Source organism: Chrysemys picta, chromosome 7 (genome assembly GCF_011386835.1).
Source record: "Chrysemys picta bellii isolate R12L10 chromosome 7, ASM1138683v2, whole genome shotgun sequence".
Lineage (NCBI taxonomy): Eukaryota > Metazoa > Chordata > Testudines > Emydidae > Chrysemys > Chrysemys picta.
The window spans coordinates 60388286-60414871 of NC_088797.1; the positions used below are offsets into that span (position 1 = coordinate 60388286).

The 26586-nt window shown below is 47.7% G+C and overlaps 1 protein-coding gene across 1 annotated transcript in view; it reads right to left on the bottom strand.

The window, feature by feature from the left end:
- GDF10 (growth differentiation factor 10) overlaps positions 1 to 26347 on the bottom strand; it is a 31177-nt gene extending 4830 nt beyond the window's left edge. The window contains exons 1-2 of the mRNA XM_005307311.5: positions 25668 to 26347; positions 13549 to 14456 (exon numbers count right to left, since the gene is read on the bottom strand). Coding sequence (XP_005307368.1) covers positions 13549 to 14456; positions 25668 to 25962 — 1203 coding nt within the window. The 5' untranslated portion in view covers positions 25963 to 26347. The remainder of the gene's footprint in view (positions 1 to 13548; positions 14457 to 25667) is intronic.
- Between the last annotated feature and the right edge of the window lie 239 nt (positions 26348 to 26586).

Consider the following 26586-nt stretch of genomic DNA (forward strand, 5'->3'; position numbering starts at 1 on the left):
CTGTTGAACAGCACACAGCAGCATTACACAGCTATTTAGGATAGAAACAATACCTCATGCAGTTGAAACTGTAGGATGATTTAAGAAGGCAGAGTTAGATTTTCCCTGCGATAACAAGAACATTGCTGCTTTCACTGAAATGAAATACGTGGCATGCATTTGATTTTTTTTATATACAGGAGAGGGTTTTAGGAGAAACAGGTTTGATCCTCTACTTTAACAATCACAACATAATATCCCTTGCTGCTTTCTAACTACAGCAACACATCAATACAAACTCAGCCAGGCTAAAATTTTCAAATGCTCTCAAACTAAACCAAGGAACTTGGAGCCATTATGAGGATATGCTATGTGCTGGTCCTTTAGAGTCCCTTCAACAAGTCTTGTCTAGCGCCTTATCCTTATTCAGGCCAGGCTCAGAATTCTGCCAGTCTTGTAGGAAGCCCGGCCCAAGTTTTGAGCAACCATGGGCTAGCTTTTGCTTTATCTTTGTGCCAATGCATGCTCTTAAGGGAAAGCTTGCAAGACTTGGAGCTGAAGGCACAGCAGGGATGGTGCTGAGGCAGTGGTATAGTCATGGTCCACATGTTACATGGTAGTGAGTTTAAGCTACACACGGCAGGCCAAATTCTGTCCTCATTTACTCCTTATCCAGTCCCACTGTAGGAGCAATTTGGTCCTAAGAGTACAGAAGGGTGGGGCTGAAGCAGGAAAAAATACAACCAGGAGGTATAAGATAAAGTAGCCACCCCACACCTTTTATCTTACACCTTCAGACCCACCTTTCCTCTTCTACAATCCCACCACATGAGAAGTTATACCTACTTATGCCAATTTCCTGACTCACACCAGGGGGTTGCAAAACTGTATGGAGGGCCAGGCCACCGCCTGGCTACTGCCTCCTATCCATCCCCTCCCACTTCCTACCCCCTGACTGCCCCCCTCAGAACCCCGACCCATCCAACCCCCCCGCTCCTTGTCCCCTAACCACTCCCTCCCAGGACCTCCCCACCCCAAGCCACCCCCTGAGACCCCACCCACATCCAACTGCCCCAATCCCTGTCCCGACTGCCCCCCTGACCCATATCCATACACCTGCCCCCTGACAGGCCCCCCGGGATCCCACGCCTATCCAACCCCCACCCTGTTCCCCATCCCCTGACCGCTCCCCCCCAAACCTCCGCCCCTTATCCAACCCCCCGGCCCCAGCCCCCTTACCATGCCGCTCAGAGTTGCATGTCTGGCAGCCACGGCACCCACCAGAGCCAGACACGCTGCCGCGCTGCTCTGCAGTAGGGTTACCATACGTCCGGATTTCCCCGGACATGTCCGGCTTTTTGGTGCTCAAATCCCCGTCCCGGGGGAATTTCCAAAGAGCCGGACTTGTCCGGGGAAATAGGGAGGCATAAGTCAGGGTCCGCCCAGCACGATCCACTGGGTCCACAGCACAGCCCAGCTGCCCCAGCTACAATGCTCAGGTGGGGAACGGGGGGGGGCTCGGGCTTCTCTCGCGGGCGGGGACCCCCCTGGCCACTGGGGGACCTTACCTGTGGCCCCGTTGCCCCGCGCAGCTCAGAACCCGGCGCCGTGGGAGCTGTTTCCCGCGGGGACAGACAGGCCAAGGAACGTGCTTGGCGGCAGGAAGGAAGCTGCGGCCGGGGCTGCAGGGACCCGCGCTGCTGAGCGTCTGAAGCCCCCACCAGGCAGAGGCTGCCAGGGGAGCGGGGGAGCTAGGCAGGCGGGGGCATAGAGGCTGCAGGGGCGGGGGGTGCAGGGGCTGCAGGGCGAGTGGGGAGCAGGGGTCTCAGAGGCTGCAGGGGCCGGGGGGTGCAGGGCAAGTGAGGAGCAGGGGTTACAGAGGCTGCAGGGGCAGGGGGATGCAGGGGCAGGGCAGGTGGGGGCATAGAGGCTTCAGGGGTGGGGGGTGCAGGGGCTGCAGGGCGAGTGGGGAGCAGGGCTCTCAGAGGCTGCAGGGGCGGGGGGGGGTGCAGGGGCAGGGCAGGCGGGGGGCGCAGAGGCTGCATGGGCAGGGGGGTGCAGGGGCTGCAGGGCGAGTCGGCAGCAGGGGTCACAGAGACTGCAGGGCGAGTGGGGAGCAGGGAAGCACTTAGCAACCCCCAACCAAGATCAGAGCGGGAGAGAGGAGGGGGAATGCAGGGTGCTCAGAGGAGGGGGCAGAGTTGGGGCAGGGGCTTTGGGGAAGGGGCGGAGTTGGGGCGGGGCCGAGGGTGGGGAAGGGGCGGAGTTGGGGCAGGGCCAGGCCCCCGTGGAGTGTCCTCTTTTTTCAGTGTTGAAATATGGTCACAGAAGCAGCCTGAAGAGCAGACCTGTCCTGGGAGCAGAGCTGTAGCAACCAGAGCCAGAGGGGCCAGAGAAGCAGCCCAGGGAGCTGGAGGCAGAGCAGCAGCAGCAGCCGTGCTGAGGCAGTGTGGAGCTGGAGCTGGGGCAGGGGTTGGAGCAGTCCAGAGCTGGGTGCGGTGAGCAGCTGGGGAGAGTGAGGGGGATCCTGGGCAGCGGGCCCTGCACAGGGAGACGCCTCAGCCAAGAGGCCCTGCAGGCCAGACTTGAGGGGGATCGTAACCCTGACAGAGCAGGGGCGATGCTGGGAAGAAGGGTTCTGCCGCCTAGAGCCTGAGAGCATGTGGCCACCACCAGAACAAGTGTCCAATCCGCAGCGTCTCTGCAGCACAGCCAGGGCCTGAGAAGGAGCCTGGGACCTACAAGGAACAGACTGTGAACTGCCCTGATGTTCCAGAGACACTGTTTGTGATGTTCCCTGCCACAGAGCGGGGTGATGTGTTTTCCTTTAACCTTTCCCATTTTTCCTTATTCTTTTTTTTTAAATTAATTGTTAATTAAACAACTCGTATTTGCTTTAATTTGTATGAAATGATCAGTGGGTCAGGAAGGTGTCCAGTGCAGAGAGAGTACCCCGGAGTGGGGACACCCTAGCCCCTGTCTTGGGTGACCACAGCAGGGTTGGGGGTCGAGCCCCCCAGGAATCCTGGGCCCAGCCTTGTCGGGGTTTACGAGGACTCTGCCAGACAGGAGAGTGGAAGGGGAGTCCTCAAGGACAGGGAGGCCTCTGGGTAAAGGAAGTGGGAGCGAGGACTCAGATCCTTTCGCTAGCCCACTTCACCGGGGTAGTGCAGAAGCCAGGAAAGTTCCTCACAATAGCGGGACCATTCCCCCGCTTACATTTGGAAAACTGGAGATGGGACAGAAATTTCTATCTAGAGCCCCAGTTGAGCAGCCACCAATGGAAGAAGAAAAGGCTTTAGAGAAAGATGTCAAAGTCTACATTGATCTAGTTCTGGCAGCAATTTCAGCATCTGCTAGCTGGCTTCAGCAAATTAGAGATGAACAACTAAGGAAGAGACTGGCCAGAAACTGACTCAGTTCTGCCAAAGAGGGTGGGGTGGAAGGAGGCAACTCCCAACAGACCTATTACCGTATTGGCAGGAACAAAACAACCTTCACATGGCTGATTGCCTGCTTCTGAAAGGACAGCACATTCTTATCCCTATGGTACTTCAGAAAGAGGTGGTCTTCAAAATCCATAAGGGACACCAAGGTATAAACATATGTGGGCCATGAGCACAACAATTCATATGGAGGCCTGGTCTGAGTAGGCAAATTCAGACCTTAGTAGAGGGCTGCAAGTTATGAAACAAGAAAAACAAAACAAATAAAACAATCGCTAGAACCATTCCTCTCTACAAAGCTACCTGACCAGCCTTGGCAGCAGGTAGTCACAGATTCATTTTTCTGGAAAGGACACACATACATTATTATAATTTATTACTTCTCCAGATATATTGACTCGGCTGTCGTTTCACAGACTCCATCAGCACAGGTCATCCAGAAATGAAAGTCAATATTAGCTAGCATGGAGTTCCTGAAGGCCTCATAATAGATAATGGACCTCAATTTACCTCTGAAACATTCCTAGCATTTTCACAGGACTTTGAACAACATACTAGTAGTCCACAATAACCCAGAGCAACAGGGAGGAGGAGAGAGCAGTGCAGAGTTTCAAAAGACTTCTGCAAAATCAGTGGACCCATATAAAGCACTCTTGGCATTTCGGTCAACCATCACTTATATCCGGACTATCTCCAGCAGAAGTTCTGCTGGGAAGATGACTGAGGATGCCTCTACCTGTGGCACTGATCAAGCTTAAACCTAAGTGGCCTGACCTGAAGGAAATTTGAAAATGGGACACTGAAATAAAAATTCAGCAGTAACAAAACATCAGTGTTCAACACATAATAAAAGCACTACCTGAATGGAGACCAGGGAACAAAGTGTGGATCAAAAGCATCCAGACATGTGAAACTTGGCAGAAACTCCTAGATCCTACCTAGAGGAGACTCCAAAAGGACTTCTCCAGAGGTATCGGATTCATCTTCAATATTTCCCAACACAACAAAGAGAGAATCTAGGACCTGCAGGACTCTGATGGAAGTGAGAGCCCTACACAGGGAAACACACACACACACAATTCTCGAGTTGCTGCTTAAAACACGGCTCTTTGTGTTCATACTCTTGCACTACAGCACTGATTTTTCCACAATGACTCAATGCTAGATAGATGCTCATAGACACAGAGCCAGATCCACAGCTGGTGTAAGTCAGCATAGTTCCACTGAAGTCAATGCTGATGATTTACATCACCAGAAGATCTAGGTAGTTGATATTGACAAGTGTACGGTCCTGGAGATTGTTAGCAATATGTCCTCCCTGACATTAACTATGCCTCTCTGGCGGGAACTGGATGTCTCAGGAGTTGGTAAGTGGCTACAGAGCTGCTCCCCATTAGTAAGTGTAGTAGAATCCAGTAGTGATTAAAAGTCATGAGGCTCATTTGTGAAATTCTCACTGATGATGGTGAACACTTATGTGAGTAGTCCTACTGAGAGGTTGCTTGCCAGAATGAGGAAGGGTTCCAGTTGTGTCGGATAAGTCTCATGACTGGAATACTGGTATAGAGGGCTACAGCTGGTGCAGGTGGGATAAAAAAGGAGATGTTTGTTGCATATTATACTTCAAGAATATATTCACTTGTGCTGAGGTCTAGAAGGAGGTGAGAGGAAAATCAGTTGATAGTCTCTGGGTAAAGATAAAAGGGGGGGAAATAGAGGTGATATCATGATAGGGGTCTACGATAGCCCACCAAATCAGAAAGATGAGGTGGATGTGGCTTTTTTAGAACAAATAACAGAAATACTCAAAACACAAGACCTGATAGTAATTGGGGACTTTAACTACCCAGACATCTGTTGGAAAAGTATTATGGCAAAACACAAAATTTCTAGTAAGTTCTTGGAATGCACTGGGGACAACTTCTTGCCTGCCCTCGCTCCGCACCGCTCCTGGAAGCAGACGGCATGTCCCTGTGGCCCCTGGGGAGGGGGTCGCCACGCGCTGCCCCCGTCTCGAGCACCATCTCCGCAGCTCCCATTGGCTGGGAACTGCGGCCAATGGGAGCTGCGGGGGTGGTGTCTGTGGGCAGCAGAGCACGGAGACCCCCTGGCCCCCCCGCCTAGGACCCGTTGCCAAAGGTGTGTGCCGGTCACTTTTGGTAACCGCCTGAGATAATCACTGACCCCCTGGCCACCTCCTGCACCCCAACCCCCTGCCCCAGTCTAAAACCCACACCCTCTCCCGCACCCAAACTCTCTCCCAGGACTCGGATCCCTTCCTGCACCCAAACTGCCTCCCAGAGCTCGCACCCCCTCCCACACCCAAACTCCCTCCCAGAGCCTTCACCCCATACCCCTCCCGCACCCAAACTCCCTCCCAGAGCCCAACCCGCACTCCCTCCTGCACCCAAACTCCCTCCCAAAGCCCAACCCCGCACTCCTTCCCACATCCAAACTCCTTCCCAGAGCCCGCACCCCACACCCCCTCTTGAACCCAAACTCCCTCCCAGGGCCCGCACCCCCTCCCACACCCAAACTCCCTTCCAAAGCCTTCATCCTGCACCCCTTCCCGCATCCAAACTCCCTCCCAAAGCCCAACCCCGCACTCCCTCCCGCACCCAAACTCCCTCCCAAAGCCCAACCCCGCACTCCTTCCCACATCCAAACTCCTTCCCAGAGCCCGCACCCCATACCCCCTCCCGCACCCAAACTCCCTCCCAGAGCCTGCACCCCATACCCCCTCCTGCACCCCAACTCCCTGCCCCAGCCTGATGAAAGTGAGTGAGGGTGGGGGAGAATGAGTGATGGAGGGAGGGGGGATGGAATGAGCAGGGGGCGGGGCCTCAGAGAAGGGGCGGGACGGGGTATGGTCTCAGGGAAGGGATGGGGCAGGGGACAGGGCAAAGGTCTTTGGGTTTGCGAAATTAGACAGTTGGCAACCCTACCAGGTGGGCATGTGAAAGCCCTGGCCATGCCAGAAGAGCACACCCATCAGCGCAGCCAGCAGCTCACTGGGCACCAGCAGCACAGCTGGCAGCTCGCGAGGCACCAGCCAGCGCAGGCGCAGCACCGCCCAAATGTCAGGCGGCCCATGTCCATGCGGGCGCAGCTTGTGCATGCGTGGGGGCCCATTGATTGTTCTGCCCAGAGGCCGGAGTTGCTGTCAGCAGGTCTGTCTGAAGGTGAAAGGCATTTTGGGTGAAAGTGATCATGCATTACATCTATGACTTCTTCTAAGGAAAGGAAGGAGTGAGAGCAGCAAAATAAGGACAAGGGACTTCAAAAAAAGCAGACTTTAACAAATTCAGAGAACTGGTTGGTGAGGTCCCATGGGAAGAAAATCACAGGGAAAAAGAAGAAATGCTGGCAGTTTCTTAAGAAGACATTAAAGGCACAACTGCAAACTACCCTGATGTGAGGGAAAGATAGGAAGAATAATAAAAAGCAATTATGGCTCCATCAGAAGCTTTTTAATGACCTGAAAATCAAAAAGAAATCCTACAAGAAGTAGAAACATGGACAAATTACCAAGGAGTGCAAAGGAATAGCACAAGAACACAGGGAAAAAATCAGAAAGGCTAAGGCAGAAAATGAGTTACACCTAGCAATGGACATAAAAGGCAGTAAGGAGAGTTCTTTAAACACATTGGGAGCAAGAGAAAGACAAAAAGTGTAGGTCCTCTGCTTCGGTGGCTCTCAATTTATCCAGACTACTGTACCCCTTTCAGGAGTCTTTGTCTTGCTTACCCCCCAAGTTCCACCTCATTTAAAACTACTTGCTTACAAAATCAGACATAAAAATACAAGAGTATCACAGAACACTGTTATTGAAAAAGTGCTGACTTTCTCATTTTTACCATATAAATATAAAATCAATCAATTGGAATATAAATATTGTACTTATATTTTAGTGTATAATATTTAGAGCAGTATAAACAAGTCGTATGAAATTTTAGATTATACTGACTTTGCTAGTGCTTTTCATTTCACCTGTTGTAAAACTAGGCAAATATCTAGATGAGTTGATGTACCCCCTGGAAGACCTCTGCATCCCCCAGGGATACACATTCCCCTGGCTAAGAACCACTGCTTTCCTTAGTAGGGAAGGAGTGCTCATAACTGATAACATCAAGAAGGCTGAGGTATTTAATGCCTATTTTTCTTCAGTCTTCACTAAAAAGGTCAATGGCGACCAGATACTCAACACAATTAATATTTACCACAAGAGTAAAGGAACACAAGCCAAAACAGGAAAAGAAAAGGTTAAAGACTATTTAGATAAGTTCAATGTATTCAAATTGGAAGGGCCAGATGAAATTCATCCTAGGGTACTTAAGGAACTAGCTGAAGAAATCTCAGAACCGTTAGCAATTACCTCCGAGAACTCATGAAGGATGGGGGAGGTCCCAGAGGACAGGAGACGGGTAAACATAGTATCTATCTTTTAAAAGTGGAACAAAAAGAACCCTTGGAATTACTGATCAATCAGCCTAAATTTCTGATACCGGAAAAGATACTGGAACAAATTATTAAGCAATCAAGTTGAAACACCTGGAGAATAATAGGGTTATGAGGAATAGTCTGCATGGATTTGTCAAGAACAAATCATGACAAACCAACCTAATTTCCTTCTTTGACAGGATTACTGGCCTAGTGGATAGGATAGGTGGGAAGCAGTAGCTGTGATATATCTTTGTTTTAGTAAGGCTTTTGACACAGTCCCACATGACATTCTCATAAGCAAACTAGGGAAATGTAGTCTAGATGAATTTATTATAAAGTGAGTGCACAACTGGTTGAAAGACTATACTCAATATAAATTGTTTATTGTCACACTGGGTGGGTATATCTAGTGGGGTCCTTCAGGGTTCAGACCTGGGTCAGGGTACTATTTAATATTTTCATTAATGACTTGGATAATGGAGTGGAGAGGATGCTTATAAAATTTGCAGATGACACCAAGCTGGGAGTGGCTGCAAGCACTTTGGAGGACAGGATCAGAATTCAAAATGACCTTGACAAATTGGAGAATTAGTCTGAATTGGACACGATGAAATTCAATAAAGACAAATGCAAAGTACTTCACTTAGGAAGGAAAATCAAATGCACAACTAAAAAATGGGGAATAACTGGGTAGGTGGTAGTACTGTTGAAAAGGATCAGGGAGGTTATAGTGAATCATAAATTAAATATGAGTCAACAACGTGATGCCCTTAAGAAAAAGGCTAATATAATTCTGGGGTGTATTAAAAAGAGTGTCATATGTAAGACATGGGAGCTAATTGTCTTGTTCTACTTGGCATCATTGGGGCCTCAGCTGGAGTATTCTGTCCAGTTCTGGTGCACCATATTAGAAAAGATGTGGAGAAAATGGAAAGAGTCCAGAGGACAGTGACAAAAATGATAAAAGCTTTAGGAAACCTGAGCTCTGAGGAAAGATTAAAAAAACTGGGCATGTTTAGTCTTGAGAAAAAAATGAGGGGGGACCTGATAGTCTTCAGATATCTTAAGGGCTGTTATAAAGAGGCTGGTGATCAGTCATTCTCCAGGTCCACTGAAGTTAGGATGAGAAGTAATGGGCTTAATCTGCAGCAAGGGAGATTTAGGTTTGATATTAGGAAAAACCTTCTAACTCTAAGGATAGTCAAACTCTGAAATTGGCTTCCAAGGGAGGTTGTGGAATCCCCGTCACTGGAAATTTTTAAGAACAGGCTGGACAAACATCTCTCTGGGATGATCTAGGTTTACTTTGTTCTGTCTCCACACAGGGGGCTGGACTAGACGGCCTCTCAAGGTCCCTTCCAGACCAACATTTCTCTAAGTGAACTGGTTAGTGGGACTCAATTCCTAGCAGACAGGCGTCCACACTATCAAAACTGGCCACCATCAGAACTGGCACTTGTTTGGCAATCCCAGCAGCCAGGCTAGTGATTGACAGGCCATGGAAACGGGACTTATCCCTTACCTCACAGGTAGCCTCTCTGGGCCAGGGGAGAGGCACTTGGGCAAGGTGTGTCAGCATGCAGTGCTGATACCTGTGTTTTGGACATAGATTGAGGACTTCACTCTCTAGTCAGTTTCTTATTAAGATCCCAGCAGAAAGGAAAACACTTCTCTCCTGATTTGTCAATGCTCAGCATCCCAGATGTATCGCATGGCTCCAGCACTGTATCCCGCAAAGAGAGCACTTTGTTCTTTAGTTACAGCTTATCAATCTCCCATTCCCGTGTTGGCTGGTCTAGGACAAGTTTTCAGAGCAGCCTGAACCTGACCTCTAACTTTTATGACATCCAAAATCACATGCCCACATTCTTGACCACTCGTTTTGAGTGACCACATTTTTACATGTCCCAACATTTGTATTTGACCTTGCAAATAGTATTTCCTCCCCCCACCCACCTCCTAGAGATTAAGTAGTTTGCCTGCTTGGAAGTGGATAGCTGAAGACTGTATCCAAGAATTTAGTTTCCCTTCTCTGTGCTCAGATTGTGGGTGCTCAAACTTATCAACGACAGAAAATTTGGCTTTATATCTCAGTATTATATTTATTTTCTCTGAAATACAAGTTGTGAGCAGCCAGCAAGCAGACTTTCCAGAACAGTGGGACATAACAAGAGACAGGCCCAAACCAAAACCACAGATCTGAACCCACACAGATTTTGGAGCTGCATCTATCAGAATTTCAACTCTGTGGCTCAGATGCATCTACATGCCTAATACTGCTGAAGGCCAAGTAGTGATAGCATGAAAACTGGATTCGTTTTGACACCTGAATACTTAGAGAGACCTACGTCTATAGTTTGCTGTTCCTTACCTTAGAAACAACTTAGCCTATTTATGATATATTTCAGATTTAAGATTTTTTTGTATTCCGACTAAGAATTCTTCACTCACTTTTGGCCCCGTGCAGTGTGGAACAGCAGGTTTAACACAGAAAAACTGACATAATCAATTTGTTCACAAGAACCCAGATTTGTTGGAGCAAAGGGGCTTATGGCTGAAGCACAGGATTGGGAGTCTGATGTGGATTCTATGCCACAGACTTCACAAGTGGCCTTGGGTGACCTCTGTGCCTCAGTTTTCCCATCTGTAAAAAGGGATGACACCTATTTCAGTTTTTGGAGATTCTCTGACGTAAAGCATTATCCGTTATTTGTGTGCACGTTGGGTAATTCATAGGCTAAGGCCAGAAGGGTCCACTGTGATCATTTAGTCTGACCCACTGCATAACGCCGGCCATAGGACTTCCCTCAATTAATTCCTATTCGAACTAGAGCAGATCTTTTCAGAAAAAATATCTAATCTTGATTTTAAAATTGCCAGTGATGGAGAATTCACCACAACTCTTGGTAATTTTTTTCCCAATGGTTAATTACCCTCACGGTTAAAATATTGTGCCTTAGTTCTAGTATGAATTTGTCTAGCCTTTGGATCTTGTTTGTTTGCTGGATTGAAGAGCCCTTTATCATCAAATTTTTGTTCCTCATAAAGGTACTTATAGTCTGTGACTAAGTCACCCCTTAACCATCTCTTTGTAAACTAAGTAGATTGATCTCCTTCAGTCTCTCACTGTAAGGCAGGTTTTCCAATCCTTTAATTATTCTTGTGGCTCTTCTCTGAACCCTCTCAGTGTATCAACATCCTTGTTGAACTGTTGACACCTGAACCAAACACAGTATTGCAGTAGTGGTCGCCAAATACAGAGGTATTACAACCTTGCTATTCAAAAGTCCTCGGTATATGCATTATGCTTTACTGCTCATCTGAGCAGTTTGCATGTACACATGCATTTTCTATGTAAGAACATAAGAATGGTCATACTGAGTCAGACCAATGGTCCATTTAACCCAGTATCCTGTATTCCCAAGAGTGGCCAATGCCAGGTGCTTCAAGGGGAATGAACAGAAAAGATAATCATTAAGTGATCTAACCCATGTTGACCATTCCCAGCTTCTGGCAAACACAGTCTAAGGACACCATCCCTGTTCATCTTGTCTAATAGCCACTGATGGACCTATCCTCCATGAACTTATCTAGTTCCTTTTTGAACCCTGTTATAGTCTTGGCCTTCACAACATCCTCTGGCAAGGAGTTCCACAGGTTGACTGTGTGTTGTGTGAAGAAATACTTCCTTTTGTTTGTTTTAAACCTGCTGCCTATTCATTTCATTTGGTGACCTCTAGTTCTTGTGTTATGAGAAGGAGTAAATAACACTTTCTTATGTATTTTCTCCACACCAGTCATGATTTTTGTTTCCCTTTTCTGTACCTTTTCCAATTCTAATATATCTTTTTGAGATGGGGTGACCAGATCTGCATGCAATATTTAGTATGTTGGCGTACAGTGGATTTATATAGAGGCAATATGATATTTCTTGTCTTATTATCTATCCCTTTCCTAATGATTCTCAACATTCTGTTCACTTTTTTGACTGCCGCTGAGTGGATGTTTTCAAAGAACTATCCACAATGACTCTAAGATCTCTTTCTTGAGTGGTAACAGTTAATTTAGACCCCATCATTTTATAAGTATAGTTGGGACTATGTTTTCCAATGTGCATTACTTTGCATTTATCCACATTGAATTTCATCTGCCATTTTGTTGCCCAGTCACCCAGTTTTGTGAGATCCCTTTGTAACTCTTTGCAGTCTGTTTTGGACTTAACTATCTTGAGTAGTTTTGTATCATCTGCAAATTTTGCCACCTTGCTGTTTACCCCTTTTTCCAGATCACTTATAAATATATTGAATAGGATTGCTCCTAGTACAGAACCCTGGGGGACACCACTATTTACCACTCTCCATTCTGAAAACTGGCCATTTATTCCTATCCTTTGTTTCCTATCTTTTAACCAATTACTGATCCAGGAGATGACCTTCCCTCTTATCCCACGACAGCTTACTTTGCTTAAGAGCCTTTGGTGAAGGACCTTGTCAAAGGCATTCTGAAAATCTAAGTACACTATATCCACTGGATCGCCCTTGTCCTCATGCTTGTTGACCCCCTCAAAGAATACTATTGGATTGGGGAGGCATGATTTCCCTTTACAAAAACCATGTGGACTCTTCCCCCAACAAATATACATTTGTCAGGTTTCTGAAGTTGTATAAGTTGTGCCCTGCTTTGAAAGTGTGTTGTTTAAAAATCCAAGTCTCTACAAAATTAATTATCTCCATATCTTACAAAAACTCCATAGATTATCCTTTCTAGTATTTTCTGCTATTTCTTATGGTGCCCTGTTGAGGACACAGATGATATCTACACATTTGAATGTAGAAGGACATCTCCAGTGAGTGTAGAAAACTCATTTGTGTGGTAGTGCTGAATGAGGAGTTAGATATAAGATTGCTTTCACATATGCAGGTTCTAGCAGCGAAGAAAAGCAGGAAATCATAATAACCATAATGTACATCTGGGGTCAAATCTAGAAGGCAAAGCTCCCACAGGACTTCAGCTTGGAACTTTATTAATAAGTTTCATCTAGTTCTATAGAAGGGATTCAAAACACAGCAGTAACACTATTGTATGATGTATTGTTGGGCCCCATTAATGTAGAATCTTCCCTCCCATCCAAAAGCAAGCTGAAGATTTGGTGCATGTGATAATAGTTTAATCCATTGTGTATGCCTGTGTTCTGTGGTTTGAGGTCATAAAACTAGAAATATTGGGGTGAAGTGTAAGTTGAAGATCCATATTAAGAAAAATTTCTTAATGGCAATATCTGTTAGGCTTCAGAATAGGCTCCGAAATAATTTGGTGGAAACCCTATAGAGGACAGAGCACTGGACTGGAACTCAAAAGACCTGGGTTTGTTTCCTGGCTTCGCCACTAGCCAGCTGGATGACCTTGGGCAAGTCACATCACCTCTCTGTGCCTTAGTTTCCCCAACTGTAAAATGGATATAGTGATACTGACCTCTTTTTAAAAGGGCTTTGAGATCTGTGGATGAAAAGCACCATTTAAGAGCTAGTTATTTGCATTAAACTAGATTGGACAGAGCCCTTGAGCATTGTGAAGAAGGGGAAAATCCCACAGTAGCAGGAGCAGTTGGATGGACTAAGTAATCTTAAATCAACATATTGCAAATAAAGACAAGTGCATCAGCAGTAGAGACTCATACTACCTTGGGCATTGGAAACTCGCAAGCCCCAGCACAGTAATATGCATCGAATGACTTGGGAGATATGATCCATTCATTCCAGCCAATGTCGGCAAAGTCCACTTTCATGTATCTTCTAGAGCAAATCCTGGGCTCGTTCCATTGTTTTCGTCTGGCTTTCTTCATGGTTTTCTCATCAAAATTTAGCATCTGAGATTTTGAGAGCACCTCTGTGTTTTCTTGACCTTTCCTCCTCCGGTCCTTGCGTGAGGTTTTGGGTTTTAGGGACTTGTAGGCACTTTCCCATATGTCATGTTTGTTGTATTTGTTGTTGTTATATTCCACCTCCGGCAGCTCGTTGTTCTGGATAGAGCTGGAAAGAAATATGTCCCTCCTGACCCGGGTGTCTGTGGAAGCATTGGGGGATAGGCTGGGATCCCCATCGCTGGAAGGGAACGGGTCATATCGCTGTAGAGTCACGGCCACACTGTTGGGTTCTGATATGGCCAGGTCATTAGCATAAACCAGTATGTACGGTAAGTGATTGGTTTGCTGTTCGGGGAAGCCCTGGTATTTCTCTCCAGAGTCAAGCTCCACACAGAGGATGAGCTCACCATCCCGTTTAGATTCCTTTATGATGTGGGAGATGTCCTTCATCTGCCAAGCCCCTCGCCTGTGGAGGAACACTGTGACATTGCCTTTCACCAGCCCATAGGCGGAGTTCTGGAGAATGCTTCGGAAAATGAGGCTGAGCCGTGGGATCTGGGGCAAGTGGAGGAGGCGGCAGGACGAGTTCTTGGAGCGTTTGCAGAACACTTCCCGGTGCCGGGGGCGCTTGTCCGAGTAAAAGTGGAATGTGGCAGTGAGGATCAACTCTGAGTCCTGCATGGACGTCAGATTGAAGCAGTACAGGGGCTTCTGGTCCAATAGGTCTGCAAGAAAGTGAAGAGAGACCAACAGATCAACACTCAGGGGACAATATATAATTAACCATGAATGCCAAGTGTCACTAAATAGTTGGGCTTACAGACCCAATGCTCTTCTCATGTACCTCACTATAGGCCAAGAGTGACTGGGCTCAATGGAGTTAGACCAGCTTAAAACCAAGCTCAGTGAAAGGAGACTCAAAGCACCTAGAGACCCCAACAAGGTCAGTGCCCCAGTGTGCTAGGCTCTGTGTAAACACACAGGACTCCCTGCTCCCAAAGAGTTTATAGTCTAGGCAGCCAAAAGAAAGATGATCATCCCTGCTATACAGATGGGGAACAGAGGCATAGGGAAATTAAGTGACTTGCCCAAGGTCACACAGGGAGTGTGCGGCAAAGACGGGAACTGAATCCAGACCTTTTGTACTCTGGCCCACTGCCTTAACCAAAAGACCAGCCTTCCTCCCATTTCCTTCTGCTCCTCCTCATTCCCATTCCTTCCCTACTTCACTCTCTTTCCTACATCCCTCCCACAGGCCCTCTCTCCCATCCTGGGAGACGGAACAGCCTCAACATCCAACAAGCCTAGAGCTCAGGAAGCCAGCACCCAAGGATTTGCTTTCAGCGAACATACACACATACAGGGGTCGTTCTGCTGCTGTGTCACCATCTTCCCATAGGCTGGGACAAAGCAGCCCCATGACAGTTACCCCTCCCCTTGTGCATTGTGCTGGAGCCAGGCAGGTTCCTCTCAGTCATCAGGGACTCTGATTCTGGCACTGAGAGCAGGGAGACGGTGTTTCCTGTGCTCATGATGCACCCTTTATGAGTGCCCAGCTAGTACGGAGAAGGAGGAACCAACCTGACTGATGGCTGCAAAGTGGCATAGTGCAGAGGTTCTCAAACATGGAATGTATTCTGGAGGTGATGCAAAAAGAATTATGAAAAATATTTACTGTGCACATTCAGAGCTGGGCATCTGGAGAGCAGCGGCTGCTGGCCGGGCACTCAGGTCTGAAGGCAGTGCTGCCGTCAGCAGCAGCAGAGAAGTCAGGGTTCCAATGCCATACCAGAGCTGGGTGCCCAGCTAGCAGCCGAAGCACTCTGCCTTCAAAGCTGGGCGAACAGAGAACGGTGGCTGCGGGCTGGCCAACCAATGGGGGCATGTAGTGAGGTGATGTGGCTCTCCGCCCCCCCGGAGGGGGAAGAGCCCATCCGGAGGCCGGAGTGGGCAGAGCTAGGGAGCTCTGAGCCCGCCCCTCAGAGGGTCAGGCGGCGACCCAGAAGTATAAAAGCTTGCCCTCACAGCTTAGTCAGGCCCCATCCGCCAGAGCGACCAGACGTCTCCAGCCTAGCTTGTGACTGGGAAGACCCCGCGGCCCAAGGCGGCCGCCAGGACTGGCCGGGCCTGCCCTGCGCCCGCTATCCACAGGAGCCACCGGGCCTGCCGATCAATCCCTGCCTTGACGAACCCATGGTCCTGGATCCCCCAGACGAATTTCCCAAGCTCACCGGTGTGTAGTGAGCCGGTGTGGCTCCCCGCCACCCCGGAGAGGGTCGAGCCCCAGCAAACTCTTGTACAGGGCACAAGCTACTACAGACACAAAGAAGAGGGGCATGATCAAATAAGTTTGAGAACCACTGGCATAGCAGACAGAGCAGTGGCCTGGGACTCAGGTGACCTGGGTTCTACTCCTAGCTCTGCCACTGCCCTGCTGGGTGACCATGCACAAGTCACTTTATTTCTCTGTGCCTCAGTTTAACCAGCTGTAAAATGAGGATAAGAATGCTGCTCTGCTTTGCAAAGTGCTTTGAGATCTATGGGTGAAGAGTGCTAAGTAGAGCTCGGTATTAATATAGTGGGGACAGGGCAGACTAACAGGATGGGGCACAAGGAAGGGGAAGTGCAAAGCAGAGACAAGATGGGGTGGCTGCTTCAGGCTCTCCCATCCCTTCCTTTGACCTTCCTCATGCTCTTCTGGTCCCTCCCCAAGTCTGGCCTTGAGGCCCTCTGGTTCCCACTGACTCCCCTCAGCCATCCCTGGCTTTGTCTCCACTGCTTCTGCTAGGTGAGAGGCTCCAGTCTCTTCAGATACTCTTCCCTCTGCTCTGGGCACCCTGAGCAGGGAAGAAGGGACTATTTGTCTCGGGCGAGGAAAGTCCCACGGAGCTGTGAGACTGAGGCAATAGAGAGGCTTCTAACTGGAGATGGGCCAGAATCAGCCCCTGTGAGATTTGGGGATCTTTAGATTGGGAGCCAGTTCCAAGCTTTGGGGCTTGCCCATGGCAACTAGCTGGGTAGTTCTTAGGCCATGTGTACTTTAGAGGATCACCAGTTATGTGGCATTAAGGAGAAGCCACCAGAGAGTCAAGCCAACAGGGAGGGAGGCTGGGAAGTGGAGCTAGCCGGGATTTTTGCCCTATGTGAGTTCTAGCAGCTCTGCCTCCCCTTACCAGACAACGCATTTGCCTGTCTGCTTCCCCCTCACCCCAATGCCAGTTCCCAACAGGAACCAAATAGAGCCCACCTCAGGAATGCGTGTACAGCTCCGTGGGGGCAGAGCTGTGGCAGCCACAACAGGTGGGGCAGCAGCACAAGGCTACCAGATTCATTGCGGGAGAGGCCTGCCTTCAGCTTCTTTGCAGAGGAGGGCCAAGGCAGCGAGAGGGAGTCAGAGGTGAGAGATGCAAGGGGGAAAGAGGCCAATGACAACAGATCGGAGGTGTGTAACCCCAGAACACTCAGTCCTAGGGGTATAAGGATGTGGAGGTTTAACTCCTCCCTCCCTCCCCCCATGCTCCCACTTCTGCAGAGAAATTAATCTACTGACCCAGAGCATAAGACTGGGAATCAGGAGATATGGGTTCTACTCCGACACAGGATTCAGGCAGGTTTGTACTCAACATGACTAAGCCATGTTTCCCCAGCTACACTATTTATACACATGCTAGCTCTCACTGGGCTACCGCAAGTATGTGTATGTGGGCTGGGGAATCACACTCCTAACTTGTAGTGTAGACGTATCCTAAGTCACTTATTTTCCTTGCCTCAGCTTCCCAATCTCTGTAATAGAGAGTAGTGCTTACCTACTTCCCAGGACTTAATACTTAGCTCTTTGTAGCTCTTCTTATTCACTGATCAGAAGGCACTTTACACAAGTGATTGGTAAAACTACTCCTGTTTGGCAGAGGGGAGAATAGAGGCAGAGAGAAGGGAAGTGAGTTGGTCACAGTCACACAGTAGCTCAAGAGCTGAGACTAGTAGCCAGGTTGTATTCACAGTCCAATTCCATATCTGCTAGACTCTGCTGCAAATGTTTACAAAATGCTTTGCTAGTCGTTGGTGCATGCACACACAGAACTTCAGTGCAATATAGTTTCATATCCCTTCTCCCCATCACTCCCTTTCTCCACCCCCCCAACTACTAGGGATATGGACATGAAATCAGGGCTCTGCTAATTCTTCCCCACCAGAAACTAATTCATAATCACACCAATCAAGCACACAACTGAGGCTGAAGAGATGTTGGACATCCTTCTGCAGTGGCCAAGTAGTAGCAAGACACCCAGGTGAAATGGATTTGGGAGGTAAAGGCCCCTTAACAGCTTTAGCTAGTGTGAAATGAAGCTGCTAGACTTTTAAGCCGGCCATGCTGATCACAGTGCTGGCTGCCAGTTCATTTCCTATTGAAGTTACCTGAGACCCAGTTATTTTCTGAAGGTATCTTTCCCCTTCTGCCCCATCTTAGCAGTTATGGTCCGTGGGGAACATCAGCTGCTGATTCCCAAGGGAACTCACCATCAGTGAGTAAGGTGCCATTAGGATAGTGCTTATGTCTGCTTTACATGTGCAAGGTTCTGGATTTGAGTCCCAGGGGGACCAGCTGATCCAAAGAGCCACCAGTTGCAGTACAGAATGGAAGAGACACCTTCATCTAGGCCTTCTTGTAAGAATGCAAATCAACTGGTAATTAATATGACTATTTCCAGGGAATAATCAGATAGGAGATTAAGGAAGATGTGGAATATTGCTGTCTGTTTTGGGAGGGCAATTGACAACAGAAAACACATCTGAGGTTCCCAGGGTACTTTAAATAGGACCTAAGACTAATATTCCTATAAGTCAGGTTAGCATGTTTCCCTATTTTACAAATACATTCTCTCATTTCTATTTCCCTATTTAAGACCAATGTTTTCAAAGTTGGGTGTTTGATTTTCAGAGGTGCTGAGTACCCACAGCTCCTTTTGTCTTCACCTGGGGCAGTGGGAACTCATCATGTCTGTAAATGAGCTTACTTCTACATTTAGGAACCTAAAATCGATGTAAATCCCTAACCTTTGAAGATTTTCACCTATAAAGCTTGTCTGAGGTCACCCAGCAAATCTATGGCACAGTGGGACTTCTAATCCTATACTTTAACCAGTAGACCATGCTTCCTCCCTTTTATGCAGCATTTGGGGATCTAGTTTAATGCATGGGGGGAAGTCTACTTTGCTTTTGCATATAGGTCCAGGTTCTGGTCCTACTGTAGTCAGTGGCAAGACTCCTATTGCGCAGGATTTGATCCTTAGGATTCAAACCTGACTCTTAAGCTCTAAGCATTTCATTCTGCATGCAAAATGCCCGTGTAATTAGCTCTTGTACAGTGTGCCGTTGTTTCATGAAGCAAGTAGCTATTTACACCATCCCCTGAGTTGTCCCATAAGGTACAGATTATTCAAGTTTTAGAGGGCTGTTTAGAAACAGCACCAGAATCAGCAGACTGCCCTCAATCTATTATATATCAAAACAAAATCTTGGTGTTTTTATTTTTGTGACACAGCTGTAACAGCATTCCAGGCTCAGAAGAGTGGTAGCTTCCCTTCTAGTTTATCCATAGCCCTAGGTGTAAAGCATTTACATTTTCAAGAGCTGCATGGATCTGAAAGGTGTAAACACCACAGGGAAAGTCTGTTCTTGGATTCCCATAGCATAGGGTTCCCACTGAAGACAATGGAAACCAAGGACACAGCTGACAACAGAATGTAGCGCGCCAAGGAGGGCAAGAATTAGGATGATCTAGGGCAGTATAAATAAAAGTAGCAGGATGAAAGCAAGCACAGGAAAACTTTGGCTGGTTGTTAATCATTAGATCCGTTAGGCTATGGAATAGCCTCAAGCAATCCAGCTTCCACTCTGTCCTCCTGGGAGACATTTAAGAGTGGGCATTACACTGGAGAATGTCTTGTAGGGTATAATGCCATATGTCTTGGGATAGGGTTGATGGAGTAAACTCCCTAATCGGTTTATTTCCATCTAATGTCTCTGGTGCTATGTACAGCAAACTGAATACTTTTACCTGCTAAACCAACTGTTTACTTGCTCCAAGAACACATGGCATCCCCTAAAAATGCCATCATCAGCCTTACAATAGTCTGTGAAGTAGTGGTTCATTGGCACCCTTATCATATTGACATCTACCTTGACATCAGTTGGCCTGGCTGAAAAACAGGCCTTCAACTGATATTGTTGATGTTAGCTAGCCGAAGCGTCTCCACTGTTCTTCACACTTCAATATAGGTATCTAATCAGCAGTAGCATCTGGATGCCCAAACCAACATCAGAGCTCCATTGTGGTGGGTGTGGTGCATACACGGTAAGAGACAATCTCTGCCCCAAAGAACTTACAGTTGAAAGAGACCAAGGAAGAATTATTAGCCCTATTGTATAGAAGGGGGGTGGAGACATGGAGAAGCTAAATGACTTGCTTAAGGTTACACAGGAAATCTGTGGCAGAGCCAGGAACCGAACCTGGACCTTCCAAGTTTCAGCCCAGTGCCTTAAAGAAGTCCAAAGGCTACAGTGCTTCAAGCAGAGATGACTGGAAAAGGAATTTCCATTTAGCTGGAAATTCCACAATGGTGACACTTCATTTCAAGGCAGAATAAGACACTGACATTTTGGAATTTCCATTGAAATGGGACGATCCAATGACATGGGACAATCCACTTTGGTGTTGGCTTACCAGGTGACATACTTGCAGCCAGCTAGCCTGCCTACCCCACCCATCTGCCAGGCTGGAAATCAGATTGGCTGTTTTCTCTTGAATCTGTTGACAGAATTGACACATTCCCACAGAACATTTCAATTCCGTCTGTGCCCCTAAGAATCTATCAAAATGCCACCTGGCAAAAGGGTTCACCATTCTGTAACAGTAGCTCCTGACAGGCCTCATGAACTCACTACACCCAACACATTGCTTTTATAGTATTTATACAAAGAAGGTCAAGTGAGGTATCTAGTAAAAGCTTGTGTCCTATTGAGCCTCATAATCACTGAGAGATGGATGTACTGAGGCTATTTAAGGAGTCATGTATATAGTCTGGAAAGCAGGTTTTAAAGTCTGAGTCAAAGCGGGGTTGACGAACAGGTTTTGACCAGACAAAGGATATATATTCATTCCCCTGCCTTGGTTCACATGTAAAGTAAATAAGCATTGTAAGTCAACACAACAGAAGCCCCTTTGCATACAATGTCAACATGAAGATGTGAAGGCAACATGGAAACAGCTCACCAGGGAATTACCATGGGGTCATCCTGACTCCGGGGACAAAACAATGACTTTGGGGAATGTAAGGGGAAGGCAAAAAGACACCCCCTCATCCTTCGCTGAGGAAGCAAGGACAGTGCTTTCTGCATTTGTGAAAGGGGGACCCCATCCATTTTGGTTGGAGACACTGGGAGATTGCTTTAGGTGAGAGAAACTACTTTAGACAAAGGTTTAGCCCGTTCCAGTTCAGTTTAGACACTAGGGAGTATATTATACTTTTCGTTTGATATGTAAACATTCCTCTTTCCACCACTGTGCTCATTCACTTTCTCTTAAGCCTTAGCTTTTGATAATAAACTTATGATTACCCGTAAATAGAGCTCAGTGCTGTGATGTGATATTGGAGCTGATCCTCAATTGAACCAGACAAGCTGGGGACAGTTTAGCTGGTAATTTCTGAGAGTGTCCAGAAGGGTGGGAGACTTCAGGGGAATGATCCAAGAGGACAAAGCAGTTGGGGTGCACTTACCGTTAATCTGCAAAGCAAAGTAAGGGCTGCCAGAGCCCTGGGGAAATTGTTTGGGTGGCTAACAGACTGATGCTGTCAGGGAGCTGACACCCAGGTGATCATCAGCAAGTCTCTCTCCTAAAGGAGGGGAGGCGGGGGTGTTTACAAGGTGACTCATACTCCTGGGCACCCCAAGAAAGCGTCACACTATTGAATCAGCATTTTGCGACAGAACAGTTTTCCCATTGGAAAATTTTCAGCCAGCTCTAGTCTCAAGGGTTAAGTCTAATCACACAATCACAAGGGGGAGTCTAGTGATGGGCAGCCCTCCAAAGGGTCAGCGTTCAGGTTTGATTTGGTTAGCCCCAGCTTATCCAAGCCTCTGGAGACTGGGAAAGTGGGGCTGGACATCTCAACAAGCTTTCCCAGACCACCAACCATGAGCAGAAACAGCCTCTTAGCACTTCCATAATCTGCTGGACACCAGGCGTGGCCACTGCTCCACTCAGGAAAGCGTGGAAAATAAGTATTTCTCCGTGATGACTCAGAGTCCTTGGTTTAGCAATATAGCGGTCCATGGTCCAAATGAAGGAGCCTGGCTGTTCAGCAGACAGTCCACTAGGGGGCTCCAAAGCAGTTGAATGACTTCAGACTAGAGCTAGGCTGCATTTTGGGGAGGATTTCAACATTTCAAAATTTGGTTTTGTTCCAATTCAGAACAAAAAATCAAAATTTTGATGTTTTCCACAAAATGGAATGGGACGCTGGAAGAGCCAGGTGTGCAAAGTGGCAGGAGACCAAGTTGCCTGTGCAGCCTTTATTAGGCTCTCTTGTGTGTGTGCATTATGATGCAATCTTTAAGTACATGATTGCATTGCTTTCCCCACATCTGCATGACCCCTGTCTCATTAGTGCATAAGATGGAGGTGCTCAGGGAATGAGTCAGGGTTGTATAGCAAAGGAGGCTGGTGTCTGTTGGAGCACTGCTTTGTTTGTTCACGAAGTTGGGAAGCATGTAATGCAACATGAACAGAAAGGATGGTCTCGTGGTTTAGACACACTTGATTTCCACCCAGGAGAACTGAATTCTGTCTGCCGCAAAAGTGTAGGTGATTCTCAGTGAGTCACAAGGGGTCATAAATTGTGCATCCGGCTTTCTGGATGCCCAGTGTGAAACATCTGGGGCCAGATTTGCAGAACTGCTGAGCACTCACGACTGCAACTGGAGCAGATTGGCACTGTGCTTTGAACATATGGAATTCTGAGTGCTTGGAAACAAAAATCAAGCCTGGGGAGTCTCAGATTGGGAGCCCAAAGTCAGCGGATACTTTTGCCAATTTGGGCCTTAATATGTTTGCCTCATGTCCCCATTTGTAAAATAGGGTTGGTACCTCCCTATTGTCCGAAACCCCTGTGAGGTAATGCCATTACTCTTTGCAGCACTCTTATTACAGCAAGGAGCACTACGGATGAGCCCACAAGGAAGTTAACTTGGTTTTCAGTGCAAAGTTTAGATGGTGTGTAGCAAATAGGGCACAGGGCTACATTTGAATGAGGAAGATGAGAAATATTGAATCACTAGTCAGTCAGTGAGCACCATCCATGTTATGCACTGAATGGGACAGGGATCCTGTGGAGGAAAACATTAGTATGTGATCTTGTCATTAAAGATAGTCTCATAATGCATATGTACCAGGGGACAAATTAAGATTGCATGGGCAACCCTAATTCTGGCATTTCTTAACTTCAGCGTGCTTGATCCAACTGTCTTTTAAATATGTAATATGATATATCCTAATGCAAACAGCTTTATGTTACAGAGGACCATGGGAATCTTAGGAAGGATGTACCCAACTATTTTTTTTTAAACCTAGAGCTATCACTGGAAGAGGGAAACGAACAGATTTTATAGCTGCCACATTGTTTTGCCTGTCACAATAAAGGGTTGCCATAGGTGTTATCTGTACAGAAATTTCATGTATGTTGCTAAAAGAAAGTGATGTTTCCCTGTCCCCCAAATTCCCCCCTCACCCAAGAACTCTAGGATATCATGAAGGAAAGGAAGGAAAAATCAGATCATTTCTCCCATGCTGGTCTTGGACATTCTTATACAGTAGTTAATCTCAGAAAATGGTGATCCATATTTTGTAAATTACCAAGGACAATAATGAGAAAAGAATGTTATTTCCTTAATAATTTGGCCACAAGGGGCCTGGTGGAGGGGCTTTCCTCTTTCAGGCTGCTGAAGAAAGAAAGGAGATCTAATAGAGAATACACTAGGTTGGGAGTCAGAACTCTGGTTTCAGACCTGGCTTTGCATTTTACTCAGTGTGTGAGTTTGGGCAAGTTACTTCCAATGCTCTGTGCCTCAATTGGGCTATCAATAAAATGGATATCAAAATACCCGCCTTTGTGAAGTTATGTTGATCTGTGAGACTGTGGGTAAGAAATGCTGCTACTTAAATGCTAAGTACTATTACATTTCAATAAATGGCATGTGTGTATGTTTTAAAATAAACTCAGCCGCCCAAGTCTATTCAAGTTACTTTTAAAACAGATTAACCAGAGTATTAGTAAGATTACATCATAGGAAAGAAGGAACTGGTTTACCAGATCAGACCAGTGGTCCAGGACCCTGTCTCAGGCAGTAGCCAGTATTAACTGCTTCACTGGAAAGTGCAAGAAATGCTGTAGTAGTACGATAGGCAATCATCTGCCATTGGGGAAGTTTCTTCCTAGCCCCCATCATTAAGTGGTTGGCTAATGCTCTGATACAGGAGGGTTTGCTCCCTTCCAAATGTCTGGGATTTTTAATAAAACTCTAGATGTGCACATTAACCTTACATGCATTCAGCTGAGCATCAACTCCATGCAGAAAATGTTGTCCATTTTAAACTACATTTTACATATACTTACAATACTGAAAAGTTAACGTGCATTGTTATAGCAATGACTTACTAATAACTGCTTACTATAAAATATTACATACTGCGTTGCACTTCACAGAATGCAAGTGTTTTTAAAAACCTCTGCAATCCTGACACTGATTCAAGTGTTTAATATGCTTATCTAAAACATCCTGAATGCACTAACAAAGTGGGCATTCACCCACGAAAGCTTATGCTCCAATACATCTGTTAGTCTTAAAGGTGCCACAGAACCCTCTGTTGCTTTTTACAGATCCAGACTAACATGGCTACCCCTCTGATACTAAAATAAAAGCCTCTTTTGAAGTGAGAAAAATAATACATGTATTGGAATTCCAAAAGGGAGGATTTTTTTTATTTTGCTAATCTTTTCTAATTCGTCTAAACAATATCTTAACCCTGTGCTGAAAAGGGTTTCCCAAAGATGCCATTGGCCCAGGCACTAATGCCAATGCTGTATTGTTTTTTTGGTTTATTTAACAACGTGCCAAATAAGCCTCAGTCTAAATATTGAACATCGCTTTTCTTCAGTTACGTGATGGGCAGTTTCCTAGACTGATTTAACAAACGCATTTCAGAATAAAGTGTTTTGGATGCAGCAGGTCTCCCATTGATGTAAGGCAGCAAAGGAAGACAGATTCCCCCACCCATTCTAGTCTTTTTAAAGCTAATACTAGGTACCACAATACATGGAGAGAGAGAAGTTTTAGAAGGTCCCATAGGTGGCGCTGTTTCTAAGAGGCTTCTGGAATTCTTTGAAAGACTAGTTTGGATGCAAAAAAAATCGATGAAGTTTGCACAGTTGTCATCGTAGTTGGGGACTTTTTAATTATCTTAGGAGCGAGGAGACCTCTCAGAACTAGCGGGAGGCCCTTTGGAAAATCGCTTCTCCTGGCTGATAGTTTTCTGCCACGCCAAGGGCTGCTTTAAAAAAGGCGGACAGTGGTTTTTTTGGTAAACAAATGCGTCCTCTGTCGGCTTCTGGGCACGCATGGAGACTGGACGTGGCTCCCAGAGCAAAGGGAACGGGCAGCGGAGGTGTTAGCAGGGAAGCATCCAGCATTGCTCATCTAGGCAAGGAAACCTTCCACCTCTGTCACCGACACTCCGCACAGCTAGGGACAGGTTCGCAGGAGTCCGCCTGCAGCAAGCCTGCACCAGAGGACGGGAGCTGTGCCCACGACCCCGGGGCCCCCCACCCCCGCAGTGCCTCTGACCCCCACCCCCCGCGCGGAGCTCCGCGAGGGCTTACCCAGCCTGGCTTTGAAGCTGCGCACCGTGTTGCCGTCCCTAGGCCGGCTGCCTTCCCGGCTGTACTTCTCGTAGAGTTTAAGCATGTGGACAGCTACCGCGTCCTGAGCGAGGCTGCCCAGCGCCGGGGAAGGCGAAGAGCCCCCCGGGGGGTCCCTGCTGCGGGAGGCGATGGCCAGGGGAGCCGCGGGGGGGCTGGGCTTGCGGCTGGCACTTTCCTCCTCCGCGGGGAGCGTGTGGCAGCCCCCCTGCCCCAGCGCCCAGAGCAGCAGCCAGCACGCCAGGCGGCCGGCCATCGGGGGGATCCTGCTGCACCGAGACCCGCGGGGAGCTGCGGAGCCGCGCGCCGGCTCGGGGATGCTGCAGCCTGGCTAGCGGCGCCCGCTGGCTGGGGCTCCAGGTTCCCCCTGCTGCAGCCGCTCTCCTGGTGCCCCGGGATGCGGGCTGGGGTGGGGAGGTGGGAGCGACCCCTCCGCGCTGCTGATGCCGAGCCCGCTCGGCCAATCCCCTGGCCCGCGAGGTGAGCAGCGCTGGCACCGGGGCTGGGGGAGGTCGGGCTGGGCTGGGGGCACGGGGGGAGGGACACACACACCCGACCATGCGCGGCTCTGAAATTGACTCGCCGGGGGGCGAGGGTTTCCGGGGGCTGGGAAAGTTTGCAGGGAGCGCTACGGTTAGTTCCCTCTGCTTCCAATACAGCGTCTGCATTAATTCGAGCTCAGCCACTGATGGGAGACACATGCCGCGGCTGGGGCCCCAACCTGAACAGGGAAGCACCTTGGGTTCCATAAAGCCAGGGGAAGGAAGGAGGAGAGGTTAGGACATGATCATAGGGAGACAGCTAGGAGGAAGTCGCTCTAGTAAGCAAGTAGTAGAGAGGGATCGGTAGATGGGAGCAGAAATACTCATAAAGCAAGAGG